The following is a 14,676-nucleotide window of genomic DNA, read 5'->3' as shown; positions in this document are numbered from 1 at the left end:
TTCCCTGGAGACACAGCCACACGCCTGTCTGCCCTCCCCACCCACACAGTCTAGAGACAACTTCTTACACCTAGAGCCCGATTCCTCTTTGGCAGGGATGCCACCTGCAGGGATCATAAGTGAGCCTAACACCCAGACACTGTTCTTCATGCACCCACCCACCAGTGCTTTCCTGCTGAGCAGCCTGGGGCTTTTTACACCCCATAGGAAGATAAAGCCAAACCCCAAACTGGCTGGAGGAGAAAGAGGTGAAAAGGTGCCGGAAGCACCCGCCCTTTAAAGTAACTTCTGAGGAAAGCAACAGAGCTCTCCCAAGCCAGATCAAGTCTTTGCCATTCACAAGCTCCCAAGCACATGTGCTGAAGCAGCAGCCTATTCATTAGCATGGATAACTGCTGCCCCCTAGTGGCCTCCACCCTGACATGCAAGAAGACGAGACACCTGTCACCAAACCAGTGGAGAAAAGGGAAGATACTCGTCACCAAACCAGTGGAGAAAAGGTGGCCTCAAGAAGCAAGCCCATCCAACCCCACCCCACTTAAGTCCCATGGAGGGCATCCTGAGAGGTTCCAAAATCTGGATGCAAAATAGGTAGGAGATGCAGCTATTCCTGGGTCTCCCAGAAGCTCCATAGACAGCAAAGCCCCTCTCCACCCTCAACCCTGGGGCTTCTGCCCAGGCCACCTCCCCTTCCGTATGACAGAGCCAGCTCAGTCCCTAGAGAGAGCCCAGAGCAGGCACCAAGGCAGGGCAAGGCGACCCCTACACCCGAGGGAGGGGCCGAGATGAGTTACCCGCTTGCTCCTCGGGGACCTCTGTCAGGAGGGGAACAAGAAGGAGAGTTATTCTACTGGGGACTGCTCCGAGTTAGTTCCCTTCTCTCTCCCCTCACCCTCCAAATCCCCAGCCCAGCTGCTGCCATCTACATCCAGGCCTCAGGACATCATGGGTAGAGATGTTTCTCTGGGTGGGTGTTCAGAATCTCCTGCTCTGACGTGGGGGACTGGGAAGAGGCACAAGCCACAGAGGGGTGTCTGATAACAGAAGAGCCTATGCTGGGCAGGAACAGACTGGGAGTGGGAAGAGAGTGGGCAGGGCCTCTACAAGGTCTTCCAGGTGACAAACAGGTTGTTGGGACCAACTTCAGGTTACCTTTGGTGGCGCCTGCAGCCCCCAGGTGGTAGATGGCAGCCAGGATGAACCAGCAGGCCTTTTGCTCGTCAGGGGAGATACCCAGCACTTTCATGGCCGTCTGTAGCTTACTGAACTGCTGAGCTGCCTTCTGCTTCTCCTCGGGCTGCAGGGACAGACTGGTACATTGGCATCGGAACTCAGAGGGGCTGTCCCTCCCAGCAGCACCCTCACCCCATACTGCTGGGCCCTCAGGGAGGGCAAGGCTCAGGGCAGAGCCAACCAACTGGAGCTGGGCTCCTGCTATCCCCATGGGGCACCACAGGCTAAATGAGCCTTCTCCTACCCTCAAAGCTACCAACCTAGCCCCCAGAGGTCCCTTACCTTGGCCAGTGGCACAATCCCAAACACACTGTTCTCTGCCAAGTGGTTCAGGTGGAGCTCTGTCCTAGGGGTACAAATGAGGCATCAGCACTGTGCTTGGTCCCCATGCCAAGGCCATCTCCCACCCAGGGCTGAGAAAAGGCAGATTCAGCTTCTAGACTCCAAGTCTGTCTGCCCATCATGCCTACTGTCTGGTCAGCTGCTGCTATCTTTCCTAACGTGCCTGAATGCCTGGTCAGAGCACTAGCCTTCCCAGAACAGTCACCACAGACCCTCAGGTAAGAGGGCCCAGCAGGCCCCTTGGTGGGGGGCGGGGCAGAGAACCTGCCTAAAGGGTGGGCTCAGCCAGGACAGAGACTGTGCCTCCTGTTGCAGGATGAGCTAAAAGAACAACGCTCTGGGGCTGCTTGCTCAGCTTTATCGTTTGTCCTTTTACTGTGAATACAGACAGTTAGTGTGAAGGTCTAAAGGGAAGAACATGGCAGAGACAGCCGACATGGGGTGACGGACAACTTGGACAGCCTAGAAAAGGCTTGCATTCCAGCATAACAAGCGTGGGCTCAAACATCAGCTCAGCCCATACTATCCATGTGACTGCAGGCAAGTCACTGACCACCTGCATCTCGGAGTGCTTTCCTATCCAGACCCAGGTTCATGAGTCACAGAGATCCTAGCTAGGCCCTGGGAACCCTGAAGGGTCAGTTCTGCCCCTGTCACAAATAGCAAGGCTCCTGTACCTGGAGCCAGAGAGTTCCTGATGGGCAAGCTCTATGTCTCATTCATCTCACCACGCCCAGGGCTTAGCTCAGAGCCTAGCACACAGCAAGCACACAAAAAACAAATGGTACAGGATGCAGTCAAGTGGCAAGGTCCAGGAGCCCAGAGCACCCCCCATACCCATCTCACCTGAGCGTGTCATCCCCACAGGCCAGCAGGTAGTAGAAGATGTTGAATGTGGCTTCACCGGCCGGTCGCCGAGCCACACGCAGCTTCTCCAAAAGCATTGTCTGTGGCACAGCAGAGACGGGGTGGGTAAGGAGAGTAGTGCAGGCCAAACTTCCCACATCCCAGGCCCAGATTCTCCAGGCCTGGGGAACAGGTGGCCACATCTTATTCCCAAGGTGCTCAACCAGAGGCCAGATCACCCCAGGGCCAGACGGGGCAGAAACCAGAGCCAGGTGGAAGAAAAAAAGGTGTAGCTCCTGGAGGGGCCCTGCAGCCCTGCGCAGTGCACAGGCACAGCTTTCTTGGGGAGGTGGACACTTTGCTGTGAGATATTTAATTAACGTGGAAGGGAATCAGCCTTGGCTGTGCCTTACTTTCCTGACAATCCAGCCCTCTGCTCGGTGAAATCAGCCTGAGAGAGGCCCCAACCATGCACCTTAGAAAGTGGGCACGGGGCTACAGCCCCAGCAGGGTGGAGATACCCCCAGGGTAGAGAAGGCTGAGGGAGCTGGGCAGAAAGCTGAGCCCTGCCCTGTCCAGGGCAGGAGACATGAAGGGCAGAATGGTGAAGGCTCAGGGCAGAGGGCTGGGTGGAGTGGGCCAGCCCTGCCTGTGTTGGGTCCATTTTATTGGGGCAGAATCCCAGGAAAAGGAGGCACAGCAGAGAGCCTGATTTCTGGGGCATGAAAGCAGGCTGCCAATGTGATACTATCCTGAGGCCTGAGCAGCGCCCTCTCACCTGAATGGAGGCCGAGGCCACCTGGCCAGCTTGGTCAAAGTCCAGGGAGAGGATCTGGGAGAAGCGGGTGGCATTGCCATTCAAGATAGTGGGGCTGTTCCCAAAGGCTTCCAGAAGGGTGTACAGAGCCTGCCACTTTTCCACTGCAGAATACAGGCCAGAGGGATGTCAGAAAAGCTAGGGGCAGCTTACCCACCAGCTGTGGCTCCAGAGGCCCAGGCAGAATGGGAGGCCCAGCCCAGGCCTGTGCCCCCAGGCATGAAGGTTTGGGGTTACTTAGAGCAGAACTGCCCAGAGACAGAGGGGTTTTGAGGGGATGGAGAGGCCAGGGAGAAAGAGAAGTGGCACTGGAGGGTTCTCCTTCCCCACTCCTGCCCCCAGCCCATGCTGTTATCCCAGTTGTCCCTGCCTCACCGGAAAACACCTTGTTCCCACTGGTGCCTGCAATGGTAGCCAGGTATTGCACCAGATGCTGGCAGCTGGTGGTCTTGCCACTGCCACTGCTACCCAGGAGGATGATGGACTGGTCTTGACGGCTCATCAGCATTGCCCTGTATGCGTTCTGGGCTACGGCATAGATGTGGGGTGCCATGTCCTCCCGCCGGCACCCCTTGAACATATGCATCACCTTGGGTGGGAGGGGGATGGAGGGAAGGAGGAAGGCTCATAGCTGGTCCCACCTAGATGGCCCTCATCCCCAAGGTTGACATCTTTCTGGGATTTTCTCTCCAGGGGTGCCCAGCGATTCGGAGGTGAAGGCCACACGTGGAAATGCAGATACTAGCAAAGTCTTGGACTCTGTTAGAGAGGGGCCTGGAGGAGCTCTTTCTGCCTTGAAATGCATCCTTTTCCTGAGGTAAACCATGAGTGGACAGGAGCCCAGTGGGATGCAGGTGGGGGTGAGACAGAGAGCCAGGGAAGGTGGGGGTGGGTAGTTGGGGGGTGGGTAGTTGGGGGTGGGCCTGTGAGGCAGCATGGTAGCCTAGAGGGCACCTCACCTTCTCAGAGTACACAGCGGGGGCCCCACGGGGGCTGAGGACAAGCAGGCTGGGGCCAGCATATGTGTGCAGCAGGCTAGCACCATAGCGCTGGCGCAGCGTGTGCAGGACGCTGGACTCATTGAGGTAGACCAGTGAGGCCAGGTCCTCCAGGCGGTCGCAGGATGGAGCATTAGCCTGTGTGAAAGGACAGGCAGGTAGGTGCTCAAGAAGCAGCACCTGCCTCCACTGCCAGAGGACAGGCCTGCCCTGCCCAGCCCACCTCCTTGTGCCCACCACCTGCGAACCTTCTCTACATCGTCTTCGTCCACATCCAGGATGGCTCCGTCATGGTCTAACTTCACGCGTACCTTCCCCTCGGGCAGGCTGAGTTCCTCAGATTTGAGCTGACTGGCTGCAAGGCAGGGACAGCTGGACATGGGCCTGGGAAGCTTTCACCCCCCTATTTAGGCCTTTTAAAGTCCAACCCTCCTCACCCGTGTATTACCAGCCTCTCCTACCCAGCCCTCACCAGACCCAGAAGGCACATACACTGCCCAGAAAGGCAGAGACAAGTTAGGGGGCAGCCTGGAAACCAGACACTCCCAGGTATCCGCACCCTGGGCCCCCCTGAGACTCACCAAGTGAGAAGCCATCTTTATGGACCAGCCACACCTTCTCTGTCTCATACCAGGCCTCCTCAGCTGCAATCTGCTCCTCTGTCTTCGCCTATCAGAGGAAGGGGAAGAATAAATAGTCAGACCCTGCTCTGGAAGACAGAGGGACAAGGACAGCATGAGAGAGGAGACAAGTGAGGAGAAGGGCCTCACTGGGGAAGGGGAATGGCAGACACAGAACACAGGGACATGAGGTGTCAGGGCCAGGGGTGGAGAAGCCGTGAGGACCAGGACACAAAGGGTAGGGACAATACCAGCCATAAGGGTCTGGGAACGACAGGGACACAGGAAGCATGTACCCAGCAGAGAGCAGATTCCAGGAAAGCAAATCACCAAGTTCTACCTCCAGCTGCTCTCTGCCCCCTCCTCCCTGCAAAGCCTGTAGGCTCAGTATTCTGAGCCGAAACCCTTAATCCTAGGCCACAGCTCCTGTGATCTTTCATGCCCAGCTTCTCTCTTCATCCAAATGATAGGGTCTCCTTCACCAAGGTGGGAAAAGGCATTTCCTCAAGACCTGAGGAGAGAAGTGTCTACCTAGGACTTTGCAGTGTAAAATGGTAGGTGGGTCCTGAATCCCTAGCCTAGCCCTGGCCTTCACTCCAGAGGATGCTCAGCCGGGCAGAGGACAATGTCCAGAGGCACACACCAGCCTCCCTGCTTGGTCCTTCATGTCACCATGAGCAAAGGCCCCTCCTCAGGAGGTGGCAGGTGCACAGACCTACGTGGACCTACTAATGTCATACAAGTGCATGTGAGGTAGGGGAGGGAGGTGGGGAGAGGGAAGCAGCACCGCTCTGCCAAACGCAGGAAGAGACTTGCATGCCACATGGTGGGCACAGGGATGGGTGTAAAAGGGCTGGGACCCCCCCCCCCCCGCAAACCGAGGCTCCAGGTGGTCATCAATCAGAAAAAAGCATCTGCAGGCACCACCGGGGTATGGGGCTACCAAACTGGCACCCCCTAAGAGGAAGGCTTGAGCGGGACAGAGAGGGTACCCGGGTGAGCTGGGAAAGCAGAGGAAGGGCCCAGCTCCCAACAGGATCCTTTCGTCAGGTGTGAGTGAAAGGGCAGCGGGATGATCCAGTGGCCTCTGGTGGGGGATGTCGTCCCAGTAGCATGGAGAAGTCCTGAGACTGGCCCTACCCCCCACCCCCTGAGGGCCCCCAACCATGAGGTACAATTCATCTCCTAGAGCCCCACACCTTAGATGCCCCTTCCTCATGAGACTTGAGGCCGAGGCACAGACCAGCTTTGTGATACTGACCCCTGGCTGAGGGACAGGGGAAGGATAAGAAAACATACGAAGCATACTCTTCGCCACATTTCTGGGAGGTGAACAAAAAGATCTGGGCTCTGCTCCCATGTCTGCTCCTGGCTTCAGAAAAATCCTCCGTGGACTGCCCTTTCCCCAGCTATTTTTCGTTGTTGCTGTTGTTGTTGAGAATATAAACAGCAAAATGTACACCAATTCAACGATTTCTACATGTACAATTCAGTGGCAGTGATCACATTTTTCAAGTTGTGCAACCATTCTCACCCTCCTTTTCTGAGTTGTTCCTCCCCCGTTAACATAAATTCATGGCCCTCTAAGGTTCCTACTAATCTTTCAAATTGCTGTTGTCAATTTGATCTCATATAGACAAATCTTAAAAAAGCACAATGCTCAAGGCAGACATTCTTTACTAGTTAAGCTAAATAAACTATTGTTTGGTTTTAAGAAGACTTCAGGGGATATTTTTGGTTTAAGGTTTAAAGATTATCTAAGCCCAACAGTTTCAGGAGTTTATCCAGGCTCCATGGCTCCAGAAGGTCTAGAGTCCATGAGAATTTGCAATTCTGTTCTGCATTTTCCCCTTTTTGATCAGGATTCTTCTATGGAATCTTTGATCAAACTGTCCAATAGTGGTAGCTGGGCACCATCCAGTTCTTCTGGCCTCAAGGCAAAGCGGGCAGTTGTTCAGGGAGGCAATTAGCCACACATTCCATTTCCTCCTCCAATTCCTCTTTCTTCTCCTCTGTTGCTCCAGGTGAACAGAGACCACTTGTGCCTTTGATGGCCACTTGAAAGCTTTTTAGACCCCAGGCACTACAGAATGAACTAGGAGGTAGAACAGAAGCACTAAACATGACTTTCCCCAGCTACTGAGTGAGAGGACCGGACTGTGTCTGTGGTTCCCAGACTTCTGGGTTTCGCGGGCCATGAAATTACCCTCTAAATAGAAGGACAATATGAGGTTGTCAACATTTTAATTTGTTAAGTAAGGATATTTAAAAAGGCTAGTTCTTTATATTTGAAGAAATGTAACTTCATTAAAAATAGAAAACCAAACTCCTTACAATGTTCTATTTTTTTCACATCACGTGAAACAGGTGAAACCTTTGCCTTGAATGGGCACATTCTATGGGCCAGGTGTTTGGGACTGATGAATAGGTCCCAGATTCCAGCTAGGGCCTATAACCAACTCCCTTAGAGCTAATCAGAAGATGGTTTCCCAAACCAGCCAGCAGGTGGAGACAGAGAATGCCTCATCTCCAGGCTTGGCCTGGAGGGAGGGCAGGGATACAGACTTTTTAGGTCTCGCTACCTAGAGCGAGCAGAGTTGAAACACCTAAAACCCAAAACTCTGGCCAGGCCCTTGGGATCCAGTGGCTGAGAGCTACCACGTGCCACAGAGGCCAAAATAGAGCAGTGACACTGGGTCTAGAGGCTCCCAAAGGGCCTGGCACAGAGCTGCCCCATCTCAAGCTCCTGGCACTGCCTCCCCCAGGGGTCCCCCCAGACACCAGGTGGGAGCCTGAAGGGGAAAGAGGCCTTACACTCCAGCACGAGGCCCGAGCACAGACGCCAGCCCAGGTACAGGCCAGGGGCAGTGGGTGGTCACTGGAGGAAGCGGAGGGCTCCTGAAGGGGGCAGGAGTACCCTACCTGGCTGTGGGCAGGAGAAGCGGCCTCAGGGTCCAGCTACCAGCAGCAAGCAAAGAGAGAAAGAAGAAGAGGGGTGAAGACAAGCAGGCCACTGGTATGTCCCCTTCAGCGAGCACCCCTTGGCCTAGCGGGCTGGCACACTCCAGCTGCCCAAGGTGCAGGACAGAGGTGGGAGAAGCAGGTGAACTGTGCCCAGCCAAGGAGAGGCCAGGCCAGGAAGGAGAGGCCCAGCTTGGTGAAGAGACACTTGTTGCCATCAGACTTCTCAGAGGAGATGCTCCTGGAAGTCACTGCCTATGGCCTGGGCAGGTGTGTGCCATTCCGTTTCTGGCCATAGTCTCTCCCGGGCTGGCTATCCAGTCCATTCTGAATTAGATTCCCTTTTCCTTGTGCCTGCCAGGCCAGCCCAGCCTGACTACATCCAGGACCTGGGTTCCTGGAAGCCTCCTGTCTTATCTCCAGGGCATTTCCCAGCCTCGCTCCCCTATAGCCACCCACCAGCACAGAAGCTGTCCCTTGCCTCCAAACACACACCCAAGGGTGCCATTCCCCATGCCCTTCAGAGCTCACAGCCTGCACCTCACAGAACAAGGCCACCCATAGCCCCAAGTCTAGGATCCCTTCTTCAAGCCCCCACAGCACCCTTGCACCTCTCCTAGCACTCTCAGGCAAGCATGCTGACCACATAGCAAGCAGAGGCACCAACCCATCCAGGTCACCTGGAGGCCAACTGTCCAAGAGTCAAGGGGCTGTGGACAGACCCTGTGGCCAACCTTGATCTCTCTGTCAGGTTATTTAAAGCCCTCAAGAACTTTCTAAAGAGGAAGAAGAGTCAGCCAGACCTTGGACTTGGCTTGTTAGAAATGGGCAAGGGGTTAAAAGGCCCCACCTGGGTCTGGAGAGCCAGGGCATCAAAAATGGACCAGGCCCTAGGAAATGTGTCAGTTCCTTGCTTTGCCACCCATCAGGCCCTGGCAACAAGACATGAACTCTACAGCAGAACAGGGCCAGAGAAGGGGGCTGGCTCCCTAGCCAAGAGGGGTCCCCTCCCATGGGCACAGGGCTCTGGGCTCTCTGGAGGAACAGATCTCACAGACCCTCTGGAGGTAGAAGGCCCTCTGAAGAGCTCTCATTTCTTCAAGTGGGAAGTTAACTTGAGGGCCCACAGGCTGCTCATGGAGCCACCCTTCCATAGTCAGTCACTCCTGCACACAGACACATACAGCCTGGCCTCCAGCCTCAGAGAAGAGGCGCGCCAGCGACTGGGCAACCACACACAATAAGGTGAGAGAGGTGGCATTACAGAAGCTGTGAAGATTCTCTCAAGCCGCCGGTGGGCCTCCTCTGTTGGGGTCAACTGGGCCTTGAGGGCAGCTTCTGCCTAAGGATTAAACCACTGTTAGTCCTGGCCGGGGTGTGGCGAGGGCACAGCATGCCACGTTTCTAACTGAGGAAGCCACTGGGACCCAATGGATAAGTGGAGTAGGGTCAGAGAGATAAGCCAAGCACCAATTTGAATTTTTAAACTAACAGATGAGAAAAATAGAACAGGTGTCTGGAAGCTCACAGACCTCAAATAACGTGGAATTATTTCTTTCCACCATCTTAACCATCTTGAGGCCATGGGCCAAAGCCAGGATGGCCCTGTTCTCCCACCTGCCCTTCTGGTCCCTGCCACAGACCCAGGTGACAGGTGGCTGGGTTCCAGGTCAGGGCATCCCCCAGCCCCTGAAACTCCACCCTAGTGAGAGACAGAGGGGCAAGGAGCCAGAGCGGGAGGGTAGCCAGCCCAGGAGCAGACACATGACGCTCCCTGGCTACTTACAGGTTCTCTTGAGGGACTGACGGTTCACCTCATGTCCTGTCTGTTGGGCCAAAATATCCCTGCCAGCTCCTCCCTGTGTGCCAGGAATGGTCACATCCCTGATTCACAGAGTGGCCCAGGAGAGATAAGGGACAGCTGCAGCCTGGCTCCTCTCTAAGTGCTGCAAAGCCCAGGAAGAACAGGGAGCTAGGTGGGTTCTAGGACCCCAGGGATCCCAGGAGGTAGCAGTCAGGTGCACAGGCCCTTAGGCTGTGCTCCCAGCATCCTCCTGGCCCCTCTCCTTCCATTCAGAAGGAGCATGTCAAGAGCACAAAGAAGCAATGGTGAAATGTGACAGTTCCCCACACACCCCATGAGGCCTTGGAGGGGTCCACAAAATAGGGAAGCTTGAAGAGAGAAACAGTCCCAAACCAAGGACTAGCCAAGGAGGCATCATCACCTTCCAAGAGGAAGGGGCTGAACTGACAGTTCCTGGCCCACCCCTCTGCCTCTCAGCCTCCTGCCCACCCAGAGAGGACATGTTGTGAGCAGACAAGAACAGCCCCCAGACTCAAAGGGGTTCACTATGCCCATCTCCCACCCAAGCACAGGGATCCTGTAGCATCCTGCTAGCAGACAGGATGCTGCGCTGGCCAGGCCTGAAGAAGACAGTGAGGGCAATGATGGTGCTATTAACAATGGTAATTAGCATAATTATCAACACTCCCATTTATGGAGCACCCCGCATGCCAGGGACTTGGGTTAAAGCATCACACCTGTCATTTCTAATGGTCACAGCAGCCTCCAAAGCAGGTACTACCCCTTATTCACAATCTCCAAATTTAAAAAGCACTCTCAAAACAGAAGATTTTTAAAAAGTGTTTTGGTGGTAAAACCCGACTGTTTATACTCTATTTATCGCCCTACAGTGTGAATATATATAGATTTTGCTATAAAAACATTAGTGTTTGGTTACAGGTTGCTGCTCATTATGTACACTGTACAACATTCTAAAATCCGAAAACTACTATCCCAAAATACTTCTGGCCCCAAGGGCTTCAGAGGAAGGACTGTGGGCCTGTATTATACCCACTCAACACATGAAGGCTCAGAGGTGGGCCCCTGCTGAGGTGCCATAGCGGGCAAGTGGCAGGGGATGTGAACCCAAGCCACATGACTTCAGAAAACACTGTTTCTACCCTGGCACTGATGTGCTAAGACCCTGATCCAAGCAGGCACCGTGCAGCTGGGGCCCAGCCTCTGATCGCCATGGCAAGAGTGTGGAAGGCCAGCAGCATGCCGGTTAGCACTTTCCCTACCAGCGGCCGCCGGAGCAGAGCCTGGGTCACAGCGAGTTCTGGCATCAAGTTAAGGAAAGCCATGCAGCCCCTGCCATCCAGCCCACAGGCTATGTCAGCCCAGCCTCTGGTCATGCGGCTCATTGAGGAGGCCTGGGGAAGCCGGCTGTGAGGGTGCCTGCACCCCAGGGCAAGGGTGGTGAGGGCTATGGGAGGTTAGTGACACACTCAGGTACCTCCTGCTTCACGTCAGGGGCTGGTGACTTGGACTGCTGCTCTCCAGTGAGGTTCAACTTCGGGCCAGTGGAGCCTGGGGCCACCAGCTCTTCCGGTGGGGCCAGGGAACACCGCTTGTTTAGGGTTTCAGGCTTGGCTGGGGATCCTGGTTTCTCTGGGGAGTCCACCTTCCCTGGGGAGCCTGGTTTCCCCTCAGAGCCTGGCTCCTGGCCGGAGGGCTTCTCCCCCTTCCCAAGAGATTGCTTGCTGCGGGGCTTGTGGTCCTTGCCTTTGCCCCGAGACATCAGGCTCCGTAGGCTCACAGAGAGCTCATCCTTGGCCGTCTCCTTCTTTGCTTCAGGCTTAGACGGAGCAGGAGGAGGAGGAGGCGGGGGCTTGGGGCTGGGGGCTGCCTTTTCTCCCCTCTTGCCTCGAGCCAGGTGCTCAGGGGACTTGGCCCCTCTGCCCGGAGGCTCCCTGGCACTCCCAGGCTCCTCGCCAGGTAGCACTTTGCTCACCACCTTCCTCACAGCATTCGCCACCCGCTTCCGGGATAGGCCCTGGGTCTCCTCACTCAGGGCTTCTGCTGAGGTAGCCCCCAGGCCATTCATGGCCAGTGCAGGGCTCTTGGCTCTCTGGAAAGTCTCTGAGGGCACTGGGCTGGTGCGAGGCTGAAGGCTCCTAGATGGGCCACTGCTGTCCTTTGAGCTGCCCTCTAGCTACAGTCACACAAATACAGGGAGACATCAGCATCAGCCCCTGCATCCCTGCCCACCTCATGCAGAGGGAGAAGGTGTGACCTCACACATAGCCCTAGCACAGACCCTCCACTCATCTGTACCAAATAGCACATAGCTCCAAGAGCGTACCCCAGGAAACCTGTCTCCATCTACCAAATCAGACAATTGCATCTGAGTTTGGCTTCTCCCTCCCACAAAGCACAAGTAGGTACTACTGTCACCTTCTGTCTATTCCCAGGCTTAGCATGATGCTGTGAGATGCCAACACAGAGTGCCTGGAGGCCCATGAAGTGCCCCAGAGATACTGGCTTTCTGTCACGGCAACAACCAAGCCCCCATCTAGGCAAACCCATTCCCTCACAGCCCAAATAAGCAGAGATGGAGCAAGGAGAAGTTGGATAACCAATCCCTACCACCAACCCTAGGCCTAACTCTAGGGCTTCCTGCCTTTGTGGTCCCTGGTCCTTCCATCACCCTGAGCCTGTCCATCCCTAAGGAAACAATGGTCACGGGGCTCTTTCTGGCCCCAGGACATGCCAAGCCTCCTTCCTCCCAGCTCCTCTGTTCTGTGGCCACTGTCTACCTTCACCCACTCTCTCAAGGGTTCCAGTGCTGGCCCAGGAAGCTTCCACCCCAGCCTGCTTTTTGCCTGTCTCTTTGCAGTTCTCCTACCACGAACCTTTTAAGGGTTTGGAGGTCCCCAAGCTCTTGGTGTGTATGTGTGTAATGGGGAAAGGGAGAGGAGACAGATGAGCCCATGAAGGGTTAAGCCCCAAGTGGTCCGGCTACACTCTGCTCTAGAGCAGGGACCCTGGCTCAGCCAGCCTCTCAGCCTCGGAGCTCCCAGGAGCCGACTGGAATACCCTGGCACCCTCAGCCTGGTGCAGCCACCCTTCTCCCACTGGTGGGAACTGTCTGAGGTCCCAAAGGGCTGCCACTGGGAAGGCTCGGCTGACTAATGACAGGGCAGAATTTTCTGTGCCTGGGGGAGCAAGGTCAATCTGGGGATCCTTGCTGGTCAGGCAGTGCTCTCTAACTGAGCGGAGCTTGAGTCCTCATTCCCCCAAAACAATGACCATGGTTCTAGAGCGCACCCGGGCACTAGTCTCTGGGAGAATAGCTGTCCATCCCTGCTTGGATGCAGGAAGATGTTCAGAAAGTAAGTAGACCTGGGAGGTGAGGCCCCACCTCCTGGACAGAGCAGAGCCAGGTGGCCTCAGTCCAGGCCTTAGATGCAGGGTGGTGCTGCTGCAGGGGCGGGGCAGGGGAGGGCTTGCAGGTACCTCTTCCTCAACCTTGTAGGCCAAGAGTGCCTGAAAGCATGCCAGGGCACTGCAGAGGTGGCCGGTGGCCCTAGCTGCTGGGTCCCCCTTTCCTTCCCTCCCTCTTCTGGCTTTGCTCCTATCCCATTCCATCCTCTCCTCCCTAACTGAAGCTGATCATGACGAAGAAGACCACGACAGTGGTAAATGACAACGCTTACACAGGGCACTCTTCTAAACACTTTGCATGTAATTTTCACAAAAAAAAACCTGGAATAATCTGAGGCTCTTCCTCATGTATCTCAAACACATCCCTTTGTAACCACAGGCTGGCCTTATAGGATTGTTTATGGATCCGGTGGAAGCCACAGTGCCTGGCTAATCTAATCTCCACCCAAAGAAGAGGGGGAGCCTGGACAGGCACCATCTGGGGTAATGAAGTATTGATCTGTTTTGTGATCCAGCTCTGTCCCTGACCCTGGGCGCCCCTACCCTTGTGCCAACAGCAGCCCTCTCCTAACTACACAGCTCTGGACCTGGCTGTTCAGGAACTGTCCCTCTTCTCCTGTCTCAAAGGAATCCAGCTTTATTCAGCATCTCTACCCTGAGGCAGAATGACTTGGGGGTGGGGGCAGCAGGCAGCTGGAGCCTCCCCCCAGGTCACCCGCATTAAGCAGCTGACAGGGTCTTGGGAAGAGACAGCGACAGCTGCAGTGAAATCCCTCTGTGCCCTTGTCCTGTGCCACACAGAGCAAGCTGAAGACTTCTAACAGCTGAGCTCTCATTTAATGCTCCCGGACCTAAGAGTTTACCCGCCCAGCCTCTCCTAACCCCAAAGGTTTCAGGGGGCCAGGGGAAAGTCCCCAAAGTCCCTCGGCTTTCCCATCTCCCACACATCCCAGGTTGGCATCACACATCCTGTTCTTTCTGCCCTTTTACTGGCATTCCCTCCAGCCATGCCATACAGGAAGGGGTACCCTCGCAGGCTAGTCAAGGGCTGGTGAGTCTGGGGGCAAGCCCCACCCAGACACACACACACACACACACACACCCAGACACACCCAGACACACCCAGACACACACACACACACACACACACACACACATGGGTCTTGGAGAAGCACTTACAGCTCCTTCCTCCTTGCCAGGAGGGCCAGGCTTTGGGAAAGTTTTGTCTTCCTCTTTAACCTGAGGGAGCAGACAAAGGAGTCACTGGCATATCAGGGCTGTGAGGCCCAGCACCAAAAGCACAGAAAGGAAACAGGCAAGTGGTCTCTTTCTCTCCAAGGGGCAGAGCTCCTAAGTCTTCAGGAGTACTGAAGCTAAGCGACTTGGGCAAGAGAAATCCTAACCTGGGATCAAAACTGTCCAATGACAGCTTCAACAATGAACAGTCTCTGTGGGTGAGAAGGCCACGTACCCTTCCTTGCCCTCAATAACCAGCCAAAGCTCTTTGCCCACTTGGGCCGTCTAATGAGGGCCAACTACAAGAGCAACATTACGGCCTTGGTGACGCGGCAGATAAAAAGATCCCACTACTTCAACTCATGCTAAACCACAAGAGTCATCCCAACTCAG

At 55.3% G+C, this 14,676-nt stretch overlaps 1 protein-coding gene across 4 annotated transcripts in view; it reads right to left on the bottom strand.

Annotated features, from left to right (window-relative positions):
- Positions 1–14,676, bottom strand: part of MYO18A (myosin XVIIIA) — a 103,569-nt gene that overhangs the window by 43,225 nt on the left and 45,668 nt on the right. For 2 of the 4 annotated variants that reach the window (XM_023739622.1, XM_023739623.1), the window contains exons 3-11: positions 14,227–14,286; positions 4,818–4,905; positions 4,485–4,591; positions 4,198–4,374; positions 3,614–3,827; positions 3,200–3,342; positions 2,422–2,522; positions 1,516–1,579; positions 1,153–1,297 (exon numbers count right to left, since the gene is read on the bottom strand). In XM_023739622.1, coding sequence (XP_023595390.1) covers positions 1,153–1,297; positions 1,516–1,579; positions 2,422–2,522; positions 3,200–3,342; positions 3,614–3,827; positions 4,198–4,374; positions 4,485–4,591; positions 4,818–4,905; positions 14,227–14,286 — 1,099 coding nt within the window. The remainder of the gene's footprint in view (positions 1–1,152; positions 1,298–1,515; positions 1,580–2,421; positions 2,523–3,199; positions 3,343–3,613; positions 3,828–4,197; positions 4,375–4,484; positions 4,592–4,817; positions 4,906–14,226; positions 14,287–14,676) is intronic. The other 2 variants (XM_004385352.2, XM_023739624.1) reach the window with 1 other exon arrangement.

The sequence above is a fragment of the Trichechus manatus genome, unplaced genomic scaffold, assembly GCF_000243295.1.
Source record: "Trichechus manatus latirostris isolate Lorelei unplaced genomic scaffold, TriManLat1.0 scaffold00138, whole genome shotgun sequence".
Taxonomy (NCBI): domain Eukaryota; kingdom Metazoa; phylum Chordata; class Mammalia; order Sirenia; family Trichechidae; genus Trichechus; species Trichechus manatus.
Note: the sequence above shows the minus strand (reverse complement) of the source record. Positions and strands in the feature narration are given on the sequence as shown.